The sequence below is a fragment of the Eretmochelys imbricata genome, chromosome 1, assembly GCF_965152235.1.
Source record: "Eretmochelys imbricata isolate rEreImb1 chromosome 1, rEreImb1.hap1, whole genome shotgun sequence".
In the NCBI taxonomy this organism is placed as follows: Eukaryota; Metazoa; Chordata; order Testudines; family Cheloniidae; genus Eretmochelys; species Eretmochelys imbricata.
In genome coordinates, this window is record NC_135572.1 from 157,978,048 (window position 1) to 157,995,961 (window position 17,914).

Sequence of the window (17,914 nt, forward strand, 5' to 3'; positions counted from 1 at the left end):
AGGTTAAGCGGTCAAACAGCATCAGTGCCACGGTCAGCACTGGAATTACTGACGGTATGAGGTCGGCATCAGCCAATGGAGCGGGTGTTGAGTGTGTCAGTTCAGACAGTACTGCGGAGCGGCCCGTGAGGCCACTCACTCTTCACTTGGTGCCAGACAGCTAGTGCAAGCCTGTACCAGATGAAATGCTGCAGCTGGAGTTCCTGTGTGAGCTCAAGGAGCCCTTCTTCCATCTTGATGCAGTCTTTACTTTCAGAAGGCTGGGAGTTATAGCAGCCTTGTAGTATAGCCTGGGAAAGGAGAATGACTTTTCTCTCTGGGGGTCTACAGGTCCCCCCCGTGAGAACTGGATGAAGATGGAAGAGCCAAAGCTGCCTGGAGGAGGAATACTCAGCTTTCTCAGTCCCAGAGGGGCCTGGCTCATAGGCTGGGAGCATGTTTATCCTTGAGGTACTTTGTACCTAAACAGACTAGTGTGTTCTCCTAGTCAAGGAGTTGCAGATGCTGCACTTGTCTGATATGCTGTTCATCATGTTGAATGAAGCAGCAAGTATGTCCATCGTTTACATTCATAACAGCTTCCCATGAAGGGCAGTATTTAAAACCTGGGGACAGGTAAAGCTAGTACCAGAGTATAACCCCAGGAGCAAGACAAACAGAAGTTATCCCTGCAGGGAGAAAAATCAAAGGAAACACTAAAACTACATATTTATACAAAGCCTAAACAAGTGGTCACCAACCGGTCAATCGCGATCGACTGGTCAATCCTGGAGACTTTCCCAGTCGATCGTGATCTGCAGTGGTGCAGCGGGGCTCCTGTTAAGGCAGACTCCCTGCCTGACCTGGCCCCACACTGCTCCCAGAAGTGGCCAGTACACCCCTGCAGCCCCAGGGAGGGGGGGCAAGGGTCTCCGCACACTGCTCCTGCCTGCGCGCACCACCCCCGCAACTCCCATTGGCTAGGAATGGCGAACTGTGGCCAATGGGAGCTGAGGGGGTGGTGCCCACAGAGAGGGACAGTGTGCAGAGCCATGTGTCACCCCCGAGGGGAAAGTTCTGGCTAATGGCTGTTGGGAAATCTATGTGAAATGAGTCACCCCAGATTAGTTGCTAGTGGGCAGGTGTTCAAATCACAACTGGCAGTTTTGTTGGCATTGTCAACGGAGAGGCCTTCGCAATGATAGATGGCTAATGCACTTTGAGTGGCATGGAGGAAATTTTTCCCTGACAGTCCGTATGCTAGTTGTTCTGTGGGTTGATAGGGGACCACCGTTCAAGGCTATCCATTTAGCACACTTCAGAAACACTAAGTTCATTGAAATAAAGTAAGAGCTCTATAAATGCGACACTGGAATTCAGACTCAAGTTTGAACAAGGTAGCTTTGTTCTGGTATAAGCAGCTTGTCAATCTAAATATGGTTCAAGCAGACAATTACCAACCATAGAGCCTTCTCCATTCCATTTGTCACCCATCACTGGATCACACACTGCAACAGAAAATAAGACCAACCTTAGAAACAGAGGACCCCTGCGTAGTCCCTGTGGGGAGATATACTTTTACCCAACAGTAGGAGACATGGTACAATACTGTCATTTTATAAACTTGTGTCATTTGACCCACTCTTGCAGTACATCGGAGCAGGAGTTTGTGATCCACGAAGGGAAAGGGTGGGAGGAGGATGTCAAAAACAGGTATCAGAGGGTTGTGACCACTCTGCCCTCTCCATATTGTTAAATTTTGGGGGCCGGATGTCCTGGTTAGAGGTGGAGGAGGGGGTGTTGTGAGATGGAAAATGCTGAGAACCACTGCCTCAGTTCAGAGCAATAAAAATTAGTGAAATCTGGGAAGAAAAGGGGAGGAGCTTATATTTATAGATTGTGTCACACAAAAGCCTTATTTTATTTTAATTAAGAAGGAAAACTCTTCTTCCAGAGCAGATTTTGTAGACACATACCAATCATGATAAAATTAGGATTAAGACAGACATTTATGGTGCAGTCTCAGGATCATCAATCACATTAATAGCCTATTCAGAGTGACCTTAAATTTCAAAATAAGAGTGGCAATAGTCCAGCAACTGGTGATGTGTTCTGGAACAGCAATGCTGTCCACAGTATTAAGAGAGTCACTGTCAAGATACAAATCATGGGACAAATCCCAAGGTTCTTATTCAATGTTCAGTCAGTCCTTGCTCAGGCAAATTTCTATTGGTGACAAAGGGAACATCTCAGAGAAACAACCTCGGCATTTGGCACCACATAAAGTTCTTAACCTCTCTTACCAGCACCAGTGTCACTCATTAATCTGAAAGAATTCTACAAATTAAGTTTATTTCCTGCTATTTTGCTGCCCACTTTTTATATTTCTTTCAGATGGTCAATGAACTACCATTAAGTGGATACATAATTGGTTAAACAACAGCAAATGATGAGTAACTAATAACTATTGATGGAATAATGTCAAATTGGAAGGAGGTCTCAAGTGGGGTTCCACAAGGATCTGTTCTGGGTCCACTGTTATTTAACATTGTTATTAATTATCTGGATGTAGGTATAGAAAGCATACTGATCAAATTTGCAGATGACACAAAGCTAGGGAGGGGTTGCAAACATTGTGGAGGATAGAGCTAAAATTCAATGGGGTCTTGATAAATTGGAGAAGTGGGTTATAGACAACAAAATGAAATTCAACAAAGACAAATATGAAGTGCTACACTTAGGGAGGAAAAACCAAAAGCACAAATACAGAATGGGGAATAACTGGCTTGGCAGCAGCACTGCTGAGAAGGATCTGGGAGCTGTGGTGGATCACAACCTCAACATGAGTCAGAAATGCAAATGCAATTTTTGGTTCCTTTAATAGAGGCATAGCATGCAAGTCCCGGAAGGTGATAGTATTGCTCTTCTTGGCTCTGGTTAGGCCTCAGCTGGAGTCCAGTGATCCAAATTGGGTATAGAAAGGATGCAGAGAAACTGGAAAGGATCCAGAGGTGAATGACAAAGATGATCAAAGGGATGGAATGCAAGCCATGTGAGCAAAGGCTAAAGGAACTGGGTATGTTTAGTTTGGAAAAGAGGAGAATGGGGGGGGGGGCACATGATAGTGGTCTTCAAATACTTGAAAGGCTGCCATAAAAAAGATGGAGAAAAGTTATTCTCGCCCTCTCTTATGGAGGGCAGGACAAGAGACAATGGGTTCAAATTACAGCATAGCAGATGTAGATTAAATCTCATGAAAAACTTCCTAACTGTAAGAACAGCAGGACAATGTAACAGACTGCCTAGGGAGGTCTTTGGAGGTTTTCAAAAGAAGGCTGGATAGCCATCTGTCTTGAATGGTTTAGACACAAGAAATGCTGCATCTTGGCAGTTAGGCTAGATGACCCTTGCGGTCCCTTTTAACCCTATAATTCTATAAAACTGAACTGGGTGGTTTCAGTTTCTGTTTATAGTCTATTTTCTGATTTCATGCTCTAGTACAAAGCTCTTGGGAGCTTCATAACATATCAGAGAAATATTTTCAATGAAGGTTTAAACAAAAAAAACCACCATCGCTCATGAAAAATATTTCTCTTCATATATGTTTCATACTTTTTTTTAAAAAACATAAAAAAGCCTGTTTGCTTTTAAAAAAAAAGTAAAGCATATATCCTGGGCCTAAATTTAAGTTGTGGTGTCTAACAAAAGACAGATTCAAATCACATTAGCCAGAGCCATGTTTAAACATTGTTCTTTGCTGTATAGTGCTGGCTTTAGGCCAGCTTACACAATAATTTTTACCACGTCAATACAGTGTTAGAATGACAGTCTTCCCAACCGTGTTATAACATGTTGCCTTGAAATGGTAGAAGCTGCTATGTAGACTGCTCCAAATCCTGGTATATATAGTACTAATCAGGTTACAAAATGGTTTTATAAAGCCATGGTACTGCCTGGCCCTCTTCTAGGCTATATAAACCAGTTCACAAAAACCACTGTAACACAATTAGACATTTATGCGGAGATTTGATACTATATAGGCATGTTGTTTCCATCATGAACTATTTAAACATGGTTTAATTGGAACTCCAGGATAGACAGTCTTTTAATGTCAGCAGAATTATTATGTATTTTGTGGTGTTCATAGAAGGTTGTTGATTTTAAAACTGTACCGCTGATGCTTTTATTTATTTCAACAGGAACTGTCTGCTACTTATAATACATTTGTAATGCCTACAAATCATGACTGAATGAGGCACTTATTTATGGGCTACTCTACACAAAACATCAAAGTGAATCTGAGTATTTTTCACCTAGAAGTTGTTGACATCACTGCTATGCTTTAGAATGGGGCGAACAGGAACCCCCTTCTTCTCTGCAATTTGGCACCCGGTGGACACCTGAGATTGGCCAACATAGGGTGGTTACAATTCTTCAGCTCTGCAGGCCAAAGTCAGTGACTGAAATCTAAGTGCTGCTGGCTCAAATGAGATGTACGCCAAAACCAATAAGAATTCTGTTAGCTAGAGGAACAGTTTAATAAATCCAGGATCTGAGTCATCTATTTCAACTGATAATTGCTTGTGAATCATTTGGGGAGTGTTCTGACCATGCAGCTCTACAGAATCTGAAGACCATTGGGTCAGGCCATCATTTGCAGTCCCTATTCATGGAAAGCTCCCACTGACTTGACTGTGCAACTTAAATAGGAGTTCTGCCTGATTAGGGTCTGTAGGATTTGACCATGGCCATTCAAAGTACCTACGGTGATCAAGGAACTGGATAACTCAGGGGACTAGTAATGGGAAATGCAGGTTTTCATCCCTTTATTGCTGGTTTGAGCCTGGCCAGCTATGGGCAGCAGAACATTACTGTCATCTGCCAGCCCTCATGAGTAATCTCAGAGACAGGTCCAGTACTAAATGGTCCTGGAGTCTGAACTGGCCTTTCAGAAATAAAAAGGCCAGGGTGCCACCTCCAGGATGTGACTGACACACCTTCACAGGACAACGTGGAGAAGTCTGTATCTGAGGATCAAGCGAAGACATCAGTTTCCAGTATTATCAGTACGTCTCACGCCCTCATTGCTAAGCAACAAACAGCAGCAACTAGATAGGATTTCACAGGACTTTGCTAGATAGAGAGGATCACTCCTTAAGGCATATCTTTCTTTGGCCGGCATGATGCAAGAAAAGCAGAAGAAGGCACAAAAGTAGAAAGAAAAAAAATAAATCACTTTAGCAACACTAAACTGACATTCCAATGGAGTCTCAGCAAGGTCAAAACAGGGCATTGTTGTGAAATTCAGAATAATGTCAGAGGACTGACTTCACCTGAAGGGATTTCAACATGTGCACAGAAAATATTGAGACTGAAAAACTTAAAAGCCATCAAGTCCTTACCGTACACTAGATCAGAGTTCTGTTGCTTCAACTCCTGAACGATATCAACCACCATTGCAAGGAATGATGCATCCCTCGTGTAACCTTTAGGCAGAAAAATAATTTTTAAGTTAATTTCAGAGAGCAACATTTTGTTTACATCAGACACATCTCTATGCAGAAAGGAATGCTGGTCATTTCCTCCCATTCCTGGAAAAAGAAGTGTTTAGAACTGAAGACTTCTTAATATTTTATTTAGGGATAAGCAGATACAGAACAAAGGCAAGATCAACACTTGCTAACTCACCCAATTAAACCTCTAAAAGAAAATAAGTCTTAGTAAATGAGTCTTTCATAGGAATTGCCCAATATGTGGTCTAAATGCTCAGAAATAAAAAAAAAATTTAAAAAAGAAAACACTCCCCTTTTGTTCAAAACACCAGTTTGAAAGTTCATAGTATAAACAGCATTGTTCAGGACGCAGCAAATGAGAAAGGGAAATATAAAGTTTTAAATTTCATTAGCATTTCTGAGACTTGTGCTGGAGGCAGCCTTCTTGTTGAAAACCAGTGTTATCTGTGAGGCTGCCAACGTCCTAACCTAACAGAAGAAAACGTAAACCCGGGTATGTCTACACGGCAATGACAGGGTAGGATTGCAGATTGTGTTCACATACCTAAGCTTTAATCCAACTAGTTTGGGGATGATGGGAGCAGTGAAGTCTAGGCAGTGCTGGCTGTACAGGCCGACCTGGAACCTTGAGTAATTACTTGCATGGATGGCTCACAATGACATGCAAATAATTATTCAGCTATGACATGCTGCCATAGCTTCACTGCTCCAGTACGCAAACTAGTTTGTGTGTGTTTACACAGGATGCAATCATACCCCATGACTGCAGTATAGACGTCACATGCACCCTGTCTCTAGCCTGTTTGGATAAAGGTTTAACCATAGAACTCATTTTTAATATATTGTACCTTAAGTTTTCTTCAGATGTTTAATACTAAAGCAAGTTGGAAGCTGATTTCATTTCATCCCACTGGGCTCTCATACTACTAGCATCACAAGTGATAGTGCTCTGTAGCAAAATGGTCTCCCCCAGCTTTTGGCTCAGAAATGCCAACAGTAACTAAATACTTAAGCACATTTCAGAGTTTTCATTAATTCATAGAAATGCTTCTTTCTTAGAAGCAGAGAAAAATGAGTGCAGTTTCCACATCCATGAAATCCGGTTTACTTCAGCAAGGAGGCACTGGTGTCAGATGGGAGAAGTGGATTTATAATGAGCAGCCATCATAAGCTGATCTCTGTAGATTATGCTAACAACTATTCACCTTCTCAGAGAGAGTGTGTTAGTAAATTATTGACACAAATATCTCAAGCATTCCACAGAACTGGGGCTAATTTTTCCCCTAAGGTATGTCTTGTCAAAGTAAGGTAACTGTGAAAAGATCTGGGAGCAACCTTTCACAGAAGCAAATGTAACACAATTTAGGTTCACACAGCAAACATAACACTAGCTCTTCTCCAGGTAAGCCAGCAAAACGAGGGATCCAAGTGACAGTCAGATCCATCTGCCCCCAAATTGACTTCATTTCACCGTTTGGTTTAATAGCAGGTGTGATCCAGGAAGCTCAAATAGCAGAGCAAGGCACAGAGTTTTAACAGGGGATTCCCTTGCTCAAGAATATGCACATTAAGTTTACCAAAGAGTGGCATGCGAGGTCCTTTCTACCAAGAGCCAACTGCCCACTGGTCATCACCATCATTGCAAAATGTATGGATGGATAATGTTTAAGAAATTATGTATCTGTACTGAAAATTCTGTTATTAAGGTCTGTGTGTTAAAGTAGGGCACCAGAAGGTGATAAATAAGGTTAAGATTCTGTCATGGGTATTTTTAGTAAAAGTCAGGGATAGGTTGCGGGCAATAAACAAAAATTCATGGAAGCCCGTGACCCGTCCCTGAGTCACAGAATCCTTGACCTCCATGACAGAATTGTATCCTCAGGGATAAACATGCACCTGTCAGCTATGAGGAAAGAGATGCTTATCTTTCTCCGGTAATGTGTGTATAGTGTATTGTCTGCTTCACAATGGAGGACTATTTGCATTACTGATCCTGGTGCTAATAGAGAGATTGTGAAATCACCAGAAATAAAAGCTGCAGGGGGGTGGGGAAAAAACATAACAGGGAGGATCATGTTTACAAGTAAAGACACAGATTGTAGGGGTATAACTGAGATATGGCCTGGCTCTTTCACTGAGGAGAGGAACTATCATTGTGTCCTGCCTTATGAAAGGAGGGTCACAGCCAACCTGGTTGGAAAATGCTGCAAAGACTTTCAGTGAACTAAACTTCATTAGACAAGAAAGTACCTTGTTAGTTAAGTCTAGGCTTTAGACTACAAGTTATAATCTCATTTTACTTGTAACCACGTGTTTCCAGTACTTAAACTATAGAGATTCAAGAAGTAGCAAGTCCATTAAACTTTTATCTGATTTCACTATAATCATATCTAAGTGCTGTGTGTGTGTGAAGCAAATCAGTGATCTGACGTGGACCTGGTAAGCGGTGGTGTACTGTTTCTTTGGGAGCAGCAAATCTGAAAATGCTGCGAGTGTTCAGTGAGCCAGGGCTTGACCGCTCTGGGGGTGCACTCAGAGGTTGGAGTGTGCCTCTAGCTAATCTGGAGAGAGAGTGTGAGGCCCTGCACAGGCCTGCAAGGTAGTGCTTGTGTTGCCCATGGCCAATGGAGATGGGGAGCTGACCCCCAGCAGACATAGACAAGGCTTCTTCATGTTAAAGGTTGGTGGTAGGGAGGTGCCTCACAACCCTGGGAATCTCAGGAAGTGTCACAGCAGGTTACTGCTAAAGACAGCAAAGCACCGCTACACTAGATAACCTAGTAACATCCAACTCCCTTCTTTGGGGGTAGCAGCCTCACTTATGGCCCTGGAAGATAAAAGGCTGAATTCCAAGCCCAGCCAGGAGTAGAGTGAGAACCTAGTGTTGAAATAGGGGTTCTTTATTTAGGAAGACATTAAACTAGTGTCTCTCTTCTGTCCATTTCTTTTATTTTTCTAAATGGGAATTGAGGCTCCCATGCAGAGCTGGCAAAAGAAAAAAAACCCACAGACCAAAGCCACAGATAAAACATTTGAAGTAGTTTCCAGAAAAATGACTAAAATTTCTAGTTTAGAAATTTTTTCCAATATTTGAATGAAATGTTTTAGCGTTGAAAATATGATTTTTCTTCTTCCTCCCTCCACCCATACCTTATGCCACCGAAAATGGGGAGAGGGAGAAGGAACACTAAACTTTTCAAGTTTTGTTGAAAAAAACAAACAAAAAAAAACCTTGAGCATTTTTGAAAATTTCAAAAAAACAAACAAACAAACATCCCAACCTTTTTGAAATTGTTTTTTTAAAAAAAGGTCAATTTTTTATTAAAATATTTTTCATTTGAGAATTTTTAACTAGCTCTAATCACAAGATACTGTTCGCAAAGAGCAAGGCAGAGATTCTCAAACTTGTCCATAGTGTGGTCCATACCTTATTAGACAGAGGACAGTCACATAGACCTCATTTCTAATTCACAATTGCAAAAATAGACTTGCTTACAGCAAAAAAAATAATACAAATGAGCAATATATTTTTATAGCTGCCTTTTAAGGTGATTTAGCACATGGGAAAGTTAGCATTGTCCAATCAACAAGCTCTCGCCTGACCATGAGCAAACACACTGCAGAGCACCATGTACCAACGTTTGGGAAGTTGTGGAGTTGTATGAGCCTCCAGTGACCTGGCCAACATTCCACTCTCAGAAAAAACAGGCTCTGCTGTCCACGGCTGGGAATGAATATATAAGCTAAATATACAACTGCTGCCATTTTTGCATATATACAGTCAGCACTGACAGGGCCAAATGGACTTGATGTAAGCAGGTGCAATCCCATTCACTTCAACAGAGTTGCACCCCACTTACTCTGAATTCGGCCCCAAGTATCCTACCTCATCACTCTGTAAAGTGCTGTCTGGAATACAAGAGGCACTGTTACCAATTTTTTAAAAAAAGTGTTTTACATGCTGCAGACACTCCTGTAATAAGGACATGCCTCCAGATTGTTTCATGTGCAGTAAAATGTACAAAGAATAATCTTCTGGAAAATCCTTCAGTACCTTCTGTTTTTCTGGGAAATTATTCTACATGGCTGCAGACTAACCCTTCACTCAGGAAAAAATAATACATACATGTGCCTCCCAACCAAATGGAACCCATTTACGCTGATATTCATTACCACATTAGTGTCACCTCATTCTGTGTCCTATTTAATATCTCCTTTACCTTGGAGAGCTCCATAGAAACAAGAGGGGAAATAATTCAGCAGACATGCAGTACCCTTCATGCTCGAGTGGTCTTTATGGGTCATAATCTCAGATCCATACAATTAAAGTCTCCTGTTATCTCTGGCTTTAAGAACACCTCCCTACATGTGGAAGTCATGTAATCAATCAATCAATCAGGCAATCAATTTCTGCTTGAGTTTTAGAAGCAACAGCTCACTGCTATAAGAAATACAGATAATGAAATTTAAAATAGATGCATGGCACTCAGTGAAGTGGAATGCCATTAATAATGCACCCTGAAAGAAACATGAGCACTTACCTGTGAGTACGTAGTCATAGTGGTTGACATTGTTCAGTTTAAGCCCTTCGTACAGTTCATGGAGCTCATCTGAGTTTAACACCTGGCCCTTCCAGTGAGCATAACCTGGAAAAGGAAAGCCAACTGGTTTATCAAAGCCCCATTTTATATTTAGGATCACATATTATACGTGCAGGAATTGGCTCCCCTTTCACCTCCAAAAATAGTGTTGCGGTCAAAAATTAGACAGGTGAATTGTTAACAGAACAATTACATTCTCAGCAGTCTCTTAACTTTCTGAAAAGGAACTGTTTGTTACAGGGGCCATCCTGACCACTCTAGAGACTCAAGTCCCACATGCATCAGCAAAGCAGGTAATGCACAAGCAGAGAATGCAAGCTTTCCCCTCTATAGCCTTCACCAACCAGCCCTGACCTGGAGGTCAGAGGTTAGTTTTAGTTTTCTTAGATTATGAATATAACTTATTTTATTTCATATTATACCAATGCAACCTGACAGCACCCAGACTGCTTGATAACAGACGTATTAGTGGAGAACAAACGCCGCACATTGCAGCCACTCAGAATTTAGCATGCGCGTGTGCACACACACACACACACACACACTATGTGCTAGGCCCCCTTTCCACTATAATGCAGTGAGGATAAGAGGTTCTCCGTATAGTTTAGCAAACAGGCTTATGTGCTTTAGTCTATCAGATCACAGCTATACGAAAGTCATACAGAGAGCAACTACTCCACTCCACCCCACATCAGATAAAATACCCTTCGTTTGGTACGTGTTAGGATATTCCTTCACCGTAGGATTTCAGCTATGACAGTGTTCCATTACAAGTAACTTTATTTCAAGTAGTAGGATGCTCTTCTCAGTGACAGTGCGTCTGTATTTTGGAATGACCCAGTGGGTTCAGTACGGCTTCAGGAACAACTATTATGAGCAAAGAAATAACTTTCCATGCACTCTTATCTCCAGAAAGGTCTAAGAGTTATAAGTATGTATTTGAGGCTTGGCTCAGCACCCATATCCGTCAATGGAAAGAGTTCAGTTGACTTCAGTGGACACCGATTCAGGCCTTTGGGATCTTTAAGGCAGCATGTACCCAGTATACAATGTCTATATGGCCTGGAACCTGTCTACAGAAGAAGCTGCCTCTCTCTACTGTCACAGAGCCCTCCCTCCCAAGCTGCAGCCCCACTTTGATACAAGAGATGGTGCTGCCTCCAGAGAATTCTGTGAGGGTCCCACCGCTTGCATACTTCCTACTGCCTTAGTCTGAACCTGCTGACCTACCAAGCTCATCATCTTATTGGGACTACGGAGTGCAGAATACTACTTGAGGCACCTTCCCCTGCCCTGCCCTCAAAGGAGAAAGGGTTTTTTAAAAAATTTTTGCTGTAGGGGTTAAATTTGCTCTGGCTTTTCTTTTTTATTCCAATTTCTGTTACTAGGATAGTCATCAAGGGTGGTCACTGCGTGACATAGGTACCTTTTTGTGTTTTTGCTCCTATAAACCCAAATACACACAGCGGGTGAACAGCTGCATTCTGTTTGTCTCCTCCTCTTACACATTCCAACCTCAAAAAATATTACTTCCAGCCAGCTGGCTGAAGGACAGTCACTCGATCTGCTGGCACTCTCTCAGTTAAATGTTGGGTTTGGGCAGAAGTGGACAAAATGAGGGTGTGGTTCTGCTCTAAGTAGTGACTAAATAAAAACAGCAAAGTCAGATGCCCTAATTAAGCAAAGTGCCTAAGCACATGCCTAACTTTAAGCAGGAGTCATACACTGAAGTCAAGTACCTCAAATACCTTGCTCAATCAGGGCCTTACTCAACAAATCAGCTCCCTGTGTTTGTTGGGAGTCATATCTGATGATGGCTTTAGTGATTCAAGAGTATTCTGCTTCTTTACTCCAGTTAGCTCTGCAGAGCCAACCCAGGTATGTAAGAATGAGCTGTGCAGTGTGCTTCCTTTTGCATATCAACAGAACTGTTTACCAAGTTCTAATCAGGTACACCTGTGTAAACCCAGATGGCACCAGGGTAGCACAGCTGTCACCAAGAGTCTAATTTGGTCAGCAAAACCTTGGTTACTGGCGGTGATGGCCAAAGTTGAAAGAACCCACTATGACCCTTACAGCCCAGGCTGAGTTTGCAGGGCTGGCGGCCAGAGAAAGAACAAACATCTTTTTACTTGTAAACTGAGTACATCCTATACAAAAATAAAAAATCACCCAAAAGACAGACATTATGCCATTTGTACAGTTACTTTTCAGGACAGAATTCAGGCTGCAGCTCCTGCCACAATGGAGCACAATTGAAGGCTGTATATATGGGGGTAGAGCCTCCAGTGAAGTGCAGCTGTAGAGCTGGCTTATCTAACCCTGGGAGGATTGTAACACTATTGTAACACAATCCTCAGTTAGCACAGAGGTACCTACACTAGCCCTCTCCCTGGTGCCTGTGCAGAGGGTATAGCTCGAGCAGGAGGATCTTGGCCAAGGTTCCCCTCTACCACATGGATCTCAGATTGCAGTTTTGGCCCTTGGGGGCCACTGGTTGCCACCATAAGTCAGAAGAGAAATCAGGCTGCTTTAGTTTACATCTAGGGACCAGCTTTGTACAGCCATCCCATGATTTAGGGATTATGCCTCCTGAGCTCCTCTCACGCCACATGATCCTATGCTTCAGGTGAGGATTTCATCTATGGACTGAAACACTATATACTGAAGGGGTCTGATATTAGTAGAGTTATAAAAGGGAACAAAATAGAATTCTGAATGTGCAGCCAAAAAGATACAGGATGCTGTTGTGATGTCCAGTTTTGGCAACAGCTGCTACGCTACTACTGAGCTTGTGCACAAGCCCGTAGACTCTGGTCTGCAGAAGGGTCAGGAGACAAAGTGCTGCTCATCTGGGATGTGACTGAAGGGAGGCTACTGGCCTCAGCCTTTTTTAGCAGAGCATGACATTTAAAAAAAAAAAAAAAAGCACTCACGCCTTAGGAGCAATCCTGGAAAGAGACACAAGCTTTTCCTCTGAAGAAAGAGACTCTAGGAAAAAAGCCAACTCCCTCAATGAAATAAAATAATAAGCTGTTAAATAGCCATGTGAACTGAGAATTTGGTCTGAAGAGGCAGCACCTGCAGGGACAAGAGTAAAAAGACTAGCACCACGTGCAAGACAAACCACAGAGGGGCTACCACCACCATCCGCCTAGCCAGGTTTGGACCAAGAAGCTAGCTAACGCTTTTTAAAAACACAGACTTAACGTATCTTAACTAATATTTTTAAACACCAGTACTGACAGGTGTAAGGCTACAGCTGATTCTTGCTTCTTTCTCCCCCTCAGCAAGGCCCCTTTAAGGACTCATCCAGTCCAAAAGAAACTCAAGACAGACCCAACAAGCAGTCCCATTTATTTACTCTTCTGGTTACGTATTGGTCCTCCAGTCTCTCACCCGACAGTCCAAAATAACAGCATCTTTGAGACACTAAACACAAACTTACATAGTGTCAACGGGGCACAGCCCCCCCTTTTCTGAGTGTCTGTCAGTCTCTCTCCTGCTTCTTGGGCAGGGTCTCTCCTAAGCCTCCCTGCCTCAGGTGCTTTCTCCTGCTTTTGTCAGGCTTCCTGACACCCCCAATTACTTTCTCCATCAGCCACATCCTGCAGTTTCCTGTTGCCTTTTATATTAAAACAACTGATTCAACCCAGGAGTGGCTCATCCTGTAATCAGGGCCAGCACAGTCCCTGGCTCTCCAGCTCATGAGGCAAGATGCCCTATTACAACAGGGTTTCAACATCTCTAAGAATGGATTAGCTGCTCATGGGAGGCAGGGGACAGGGAAACCTAGGTTTGCCCACAACCAGCTAACACATTTTAAAGTTACCAAACCCTGCACACACTAGTTACATTTTTAAACAGGACTATATTCCCCAATCTAGTCTAAAGATGCCCTTAGTGCAATTCTTCAATCAACCCTGTATTCAGTGCACTGCATATTGTATCCGTTTGGAAAACTCAGAGTCCTGGCTGAGGAAGTTGTGCTGATATCACCCTGACCACAAAATTTGATAAAAGTGACATTGTGACCCAAAGCTCAGGGTGCAAAATAGTGACCTTTTAATATGCCAATTCAAAAGGAAACTGTCAAATGGGCATAAGAATTTGTGTATGGTACATTCAAAATTAAGGGCCTATCTGAAACAAGTTGCTACAAGAAAACTGATTAAAACAATGTGTCTCGTCAGTCTCATTCAGGATTGGTTGCTAACTCCTATAGTCCATGGAGCAGATACTGTCATATTTGCTTGGTCCTAGTGGCAGAGACAATTTGCACTATATGCATGTGTTGGATCATATTAAAGAACTTCTGTATTAAAATCACAAATGAGTTTGATTCCCCATAGTTTAAATTCCAGGGTATTACTAATTAAGAGGTCTCTTGGTTTTTGGTACTGTTTCTCTCCCTCTATGTGTGAAACTTGCAAGCTGCTAATTGTGTTAGTACATTCTAAGACAGAGTCTGTTCTCAAAGCTATTCACAGAGAGAGAGACTCAGAGCAATACTCTAACAACAGAAACAGCACCCAGAGACTCCCCGCCCTTTTGTTGTATTAACAATTGTGATTAAAATAGAGACAGAGGATGTACGTGGATGGATGCTTGGTGTGGATAATAACTGAATGATCAGGGAGGTGCCAGCCTAAGAATCCAGTGTCCATCGGCTGAAGAAGGCGTCAAGTGGAAATAACCAGAGGACCCCCGGAGGGCAGACTGGAATCCACCCAACAGCCTCAAGAATGGGAGAACCAAAGAACAAGATAACAACTAGCAGCACGGAGCCGTCAGGAACGTGCTCTCTGCTGATTGATTCAGCAATAGCATGATGAAGCAATTCCCATAGACTGGCATAGGAAGAAATTCCTCTAAAAATAGACTCTAAAAAGTGAGAACTTTGGGGGTCTGATTCTGCAAACCAACTTCCAGGAGCATCAGATGAGCATCTGACAAGGCCCTGCTCCCTCCTCATGTCCAGGCCACCTAGCCAGTGGCTTGGCATGAGCAACTCTAAGGCTGGTAACTATGATAACAACCTTGCAGAACCTGTGTGTGTGTGTGTTTGTATGAATGAATGTGTGAATAAATATGAGATTGAATGGAATGTTATAGCTATAACTAACTGCTTACTATGATTCTTTCCGTATTCACAATAAATGTGGTACTTTGCCTTTTTCCCTTTAATAAGATCCTGCTGGTTTTTATGTTATTGGTATAACACATGCTTTGGACAGACCTGGTGCTTCGAGCAGGTAAAGTGATGAAGAGTTGCAGAGCTAAGCAAAATTACTCTGTGACTTTCTGATCTGCTACCTCAGGGAAAAGGAATTTTTTTCTGTCCATGTATTTCATCATGGCAATCAGGGTCTCCCTTGACCAGCCAGAAGGCCATTTCACGCCAGGGCAACTGAAGGCACAGATTTAGAATTAGATTTCATGCCTCATAAGGTTGGGATAATCAACTCATGGCAATCATTACCCTTATTATTGTTTCATTAACTATATTGAATATGTGGTGAACTGTAAAAGAAAGCAAAACCATTTATTTGTGTACATGCTGTAGTTCATCCACACACATGCCATAGCCCTACCATGACATAATATTTATATTTTGGCACTTAGCAATAAGAAAGTTCAAGATTGCACATTACTTGACTATTTATGCACTTTATATAAAAGGGAGCCAAGGAAGCTTAGATAATAAACAATTTGTACTTAGAAAAATGAATGCACAACACTAGGGCAGAATGCACTACACTGAGAACATCGGGGGGTGCTGGGTCAGCAGTGACTGGGTCAGTGTACTAACCTTTTATCTTTGTAAGCCAAATTCAATACCTGGCTTACATTCTCCAGAAAGGAAAACATGAGCCCTTTCATCCTATTTTCCTGTTGTTAATGTTACAAAACCACCACACAATTTTGCTTAATTAGAAGTCTCTGCTCAAGTCAAACCCAGGACTGGAACAGCAGAACATTTGCAGAGCTGTTTGGGGAAGTTTGCAGTACACTTCTCCAAATGGTATCCAGCTCAAGCCAATGGTATAAGTCTCTCTCATTCATGAACACTACATTCACTTTCAAGTTTTAGGGGTTTTCTTAAATGTAAAAGCAAAGTGCTTTTATAGCCTTTCCTTTCATCTGGGTGTGATTTCTTTTTGAAACTCCTTATATTCCAGATTTATTTTTAAGGCATAGAGGTATCTTGGTGTGTGACATCTCTTGACCTTCAATCCCCTATCATGATGTGTAAAGTCATGCCTCTCCAAGGAAGGGACCAGGTTAACCCATCTGGATTAAAAAGGGACTGTGCCTGTGAAGCTTTCGAACATTTTTTCTTCTGGGCTTTTCCCCTCCACCACTCTTTTTCTTCTTTAAAAACTTATTTATAAACTTGGGAATTGCATTATAACTCAAAACCAAACCATACCACACCCCACACCCTTCAGGGAGAACACAGTTTTTTCAGGGAAAAGACAGTTATAAATATATATGTCTTGCAAAGAGACATGTGAGTCTCTGACGTTTTTCCCCTTCTTTCCACCCCCACGCCTCATCCCACTCAACACACATTATTCTGAAGCCTGAGTTTCTCCTCTAATGCTCCCCAAAATTGTACTGAGTGGCTTGAGTGAAAGCAAGAATCTTTAAAAAGCCTCTAAGGAGGAAAGAAGATCTTGTGTTTATGACACATGGCAGGCAGGAGGTCTGAGTTTATTCCCAGCTCTGACACATAATTCATCAGGGAATTCTGTTGAGTCACTTAGGGCTCATCTACACAGCGAGTTATTGCGCAGCAAGCCAGGCTGTGAATGTTCAGCACACCTGTTAGCCACACAGTAACATCCCGTGTGGACACTGCTACAGTGCAGCGAAAGTCCCGGAGCGCGGTTTAGTGACTACGCTTTCAAACACCAGCACGCAAAGCCACACTCTGGGGTTTTCAGTATGCTGTTGTAGTGTCCACATGGGACACTACTGCGCGGCAAGCAGGCGTGCAGCAGTTTCGCGCCCTGGCTTGCCACACTATAATTCACAGTGTACACCCGGCCCAAAACTCTAGCACAGAGTTTCTCAGTCTGTAGCTGCATACGTGGAGGGATGCTGTGACACAGGGGAGAAAAAGATGGGCAAGGCACTATCATAATGTCTCACAGACCACAGCTACCAAGAAAACCACAGAGCCTAACTCCCTTACTATGGAAGTCAAAAGTTCCTTGCTTTTAAAATACAGGCCATTTCTCTGGAACAGTTTCAGGCATGGGATTCAGAATGACAAAAAAAACACATTCAGTACATTCTGCCAACTAATCTGCCAATCACTTCTCGAAAGGAAAGCAGCATACAAGGATTTTTTTTGAAAATGCTAAATAAAGCCCTCCAAACTAGATTTGCACTCTTACACGGGGCGGGGGTTGTTGGACCAAACAATTAAAAAAGAAAAGAAAAAAGAGAGAGTATCTTTGTAAGCCGTGTGACAGTTTCTGTTATGTGTGTATGAAGCACAATGTCGTTTGGAGGTGAGTCACTTCCTGTAACCATACAGTAACTGCTCCTCACCAGGCAACATGGCAAACTGCTTCCTGGGGTTTTTGATTAAAAACACTGCCTTGCATTTCAGGATCGCCAGAGACTATAGAAAGCTGCATTTTCTGAGCCGTAGTCGGCAATGATCATCTTTTGTTGTAGTGATTGAAAACAAGAACAAAAATGGCAAGGATGATTTAGAAGATCAGACCCATTAGTTGATAACAAAAGACAAAATACAAAGAGAGCTAACAAGACCAAGCTTAAAAGGAAAGGAAAGGAAAGGGTGGG

At 42.4% G+C, this 17,914-nt stretch overlaps 1 protein-coding gene across 1 annotated transcript in view; it reads right to left on the minus strand.

Annotated features, from left to right (window-relative positions):
• The window catches only part of PDXK (pyridoxal kinase), an 84,679-nt gene that overhangs the window by 20,063 nt on the left and 46,702 nt on the right, over positions 1–17,914 (minus strand). Inside the window, exons 3-5 of the mRNA XM_077817815.1 lie at positions 10,034–10,138; positions 5,382–5,465; positions 1,441–1,487 (exon numbers count right to left, since the gene is read on the minus strand). Coding sequence (XP_077673941.1) covers positions 1,441–1,487; positions 5,382–5,465; positions 10,034–10,138 — 236 coding nt within the window. The remainder of the gene's footprint in view (positions 1–1,440; positions 1,488–5,381; positions 5,466–10,033; positions 10,139–17,914) is intronic.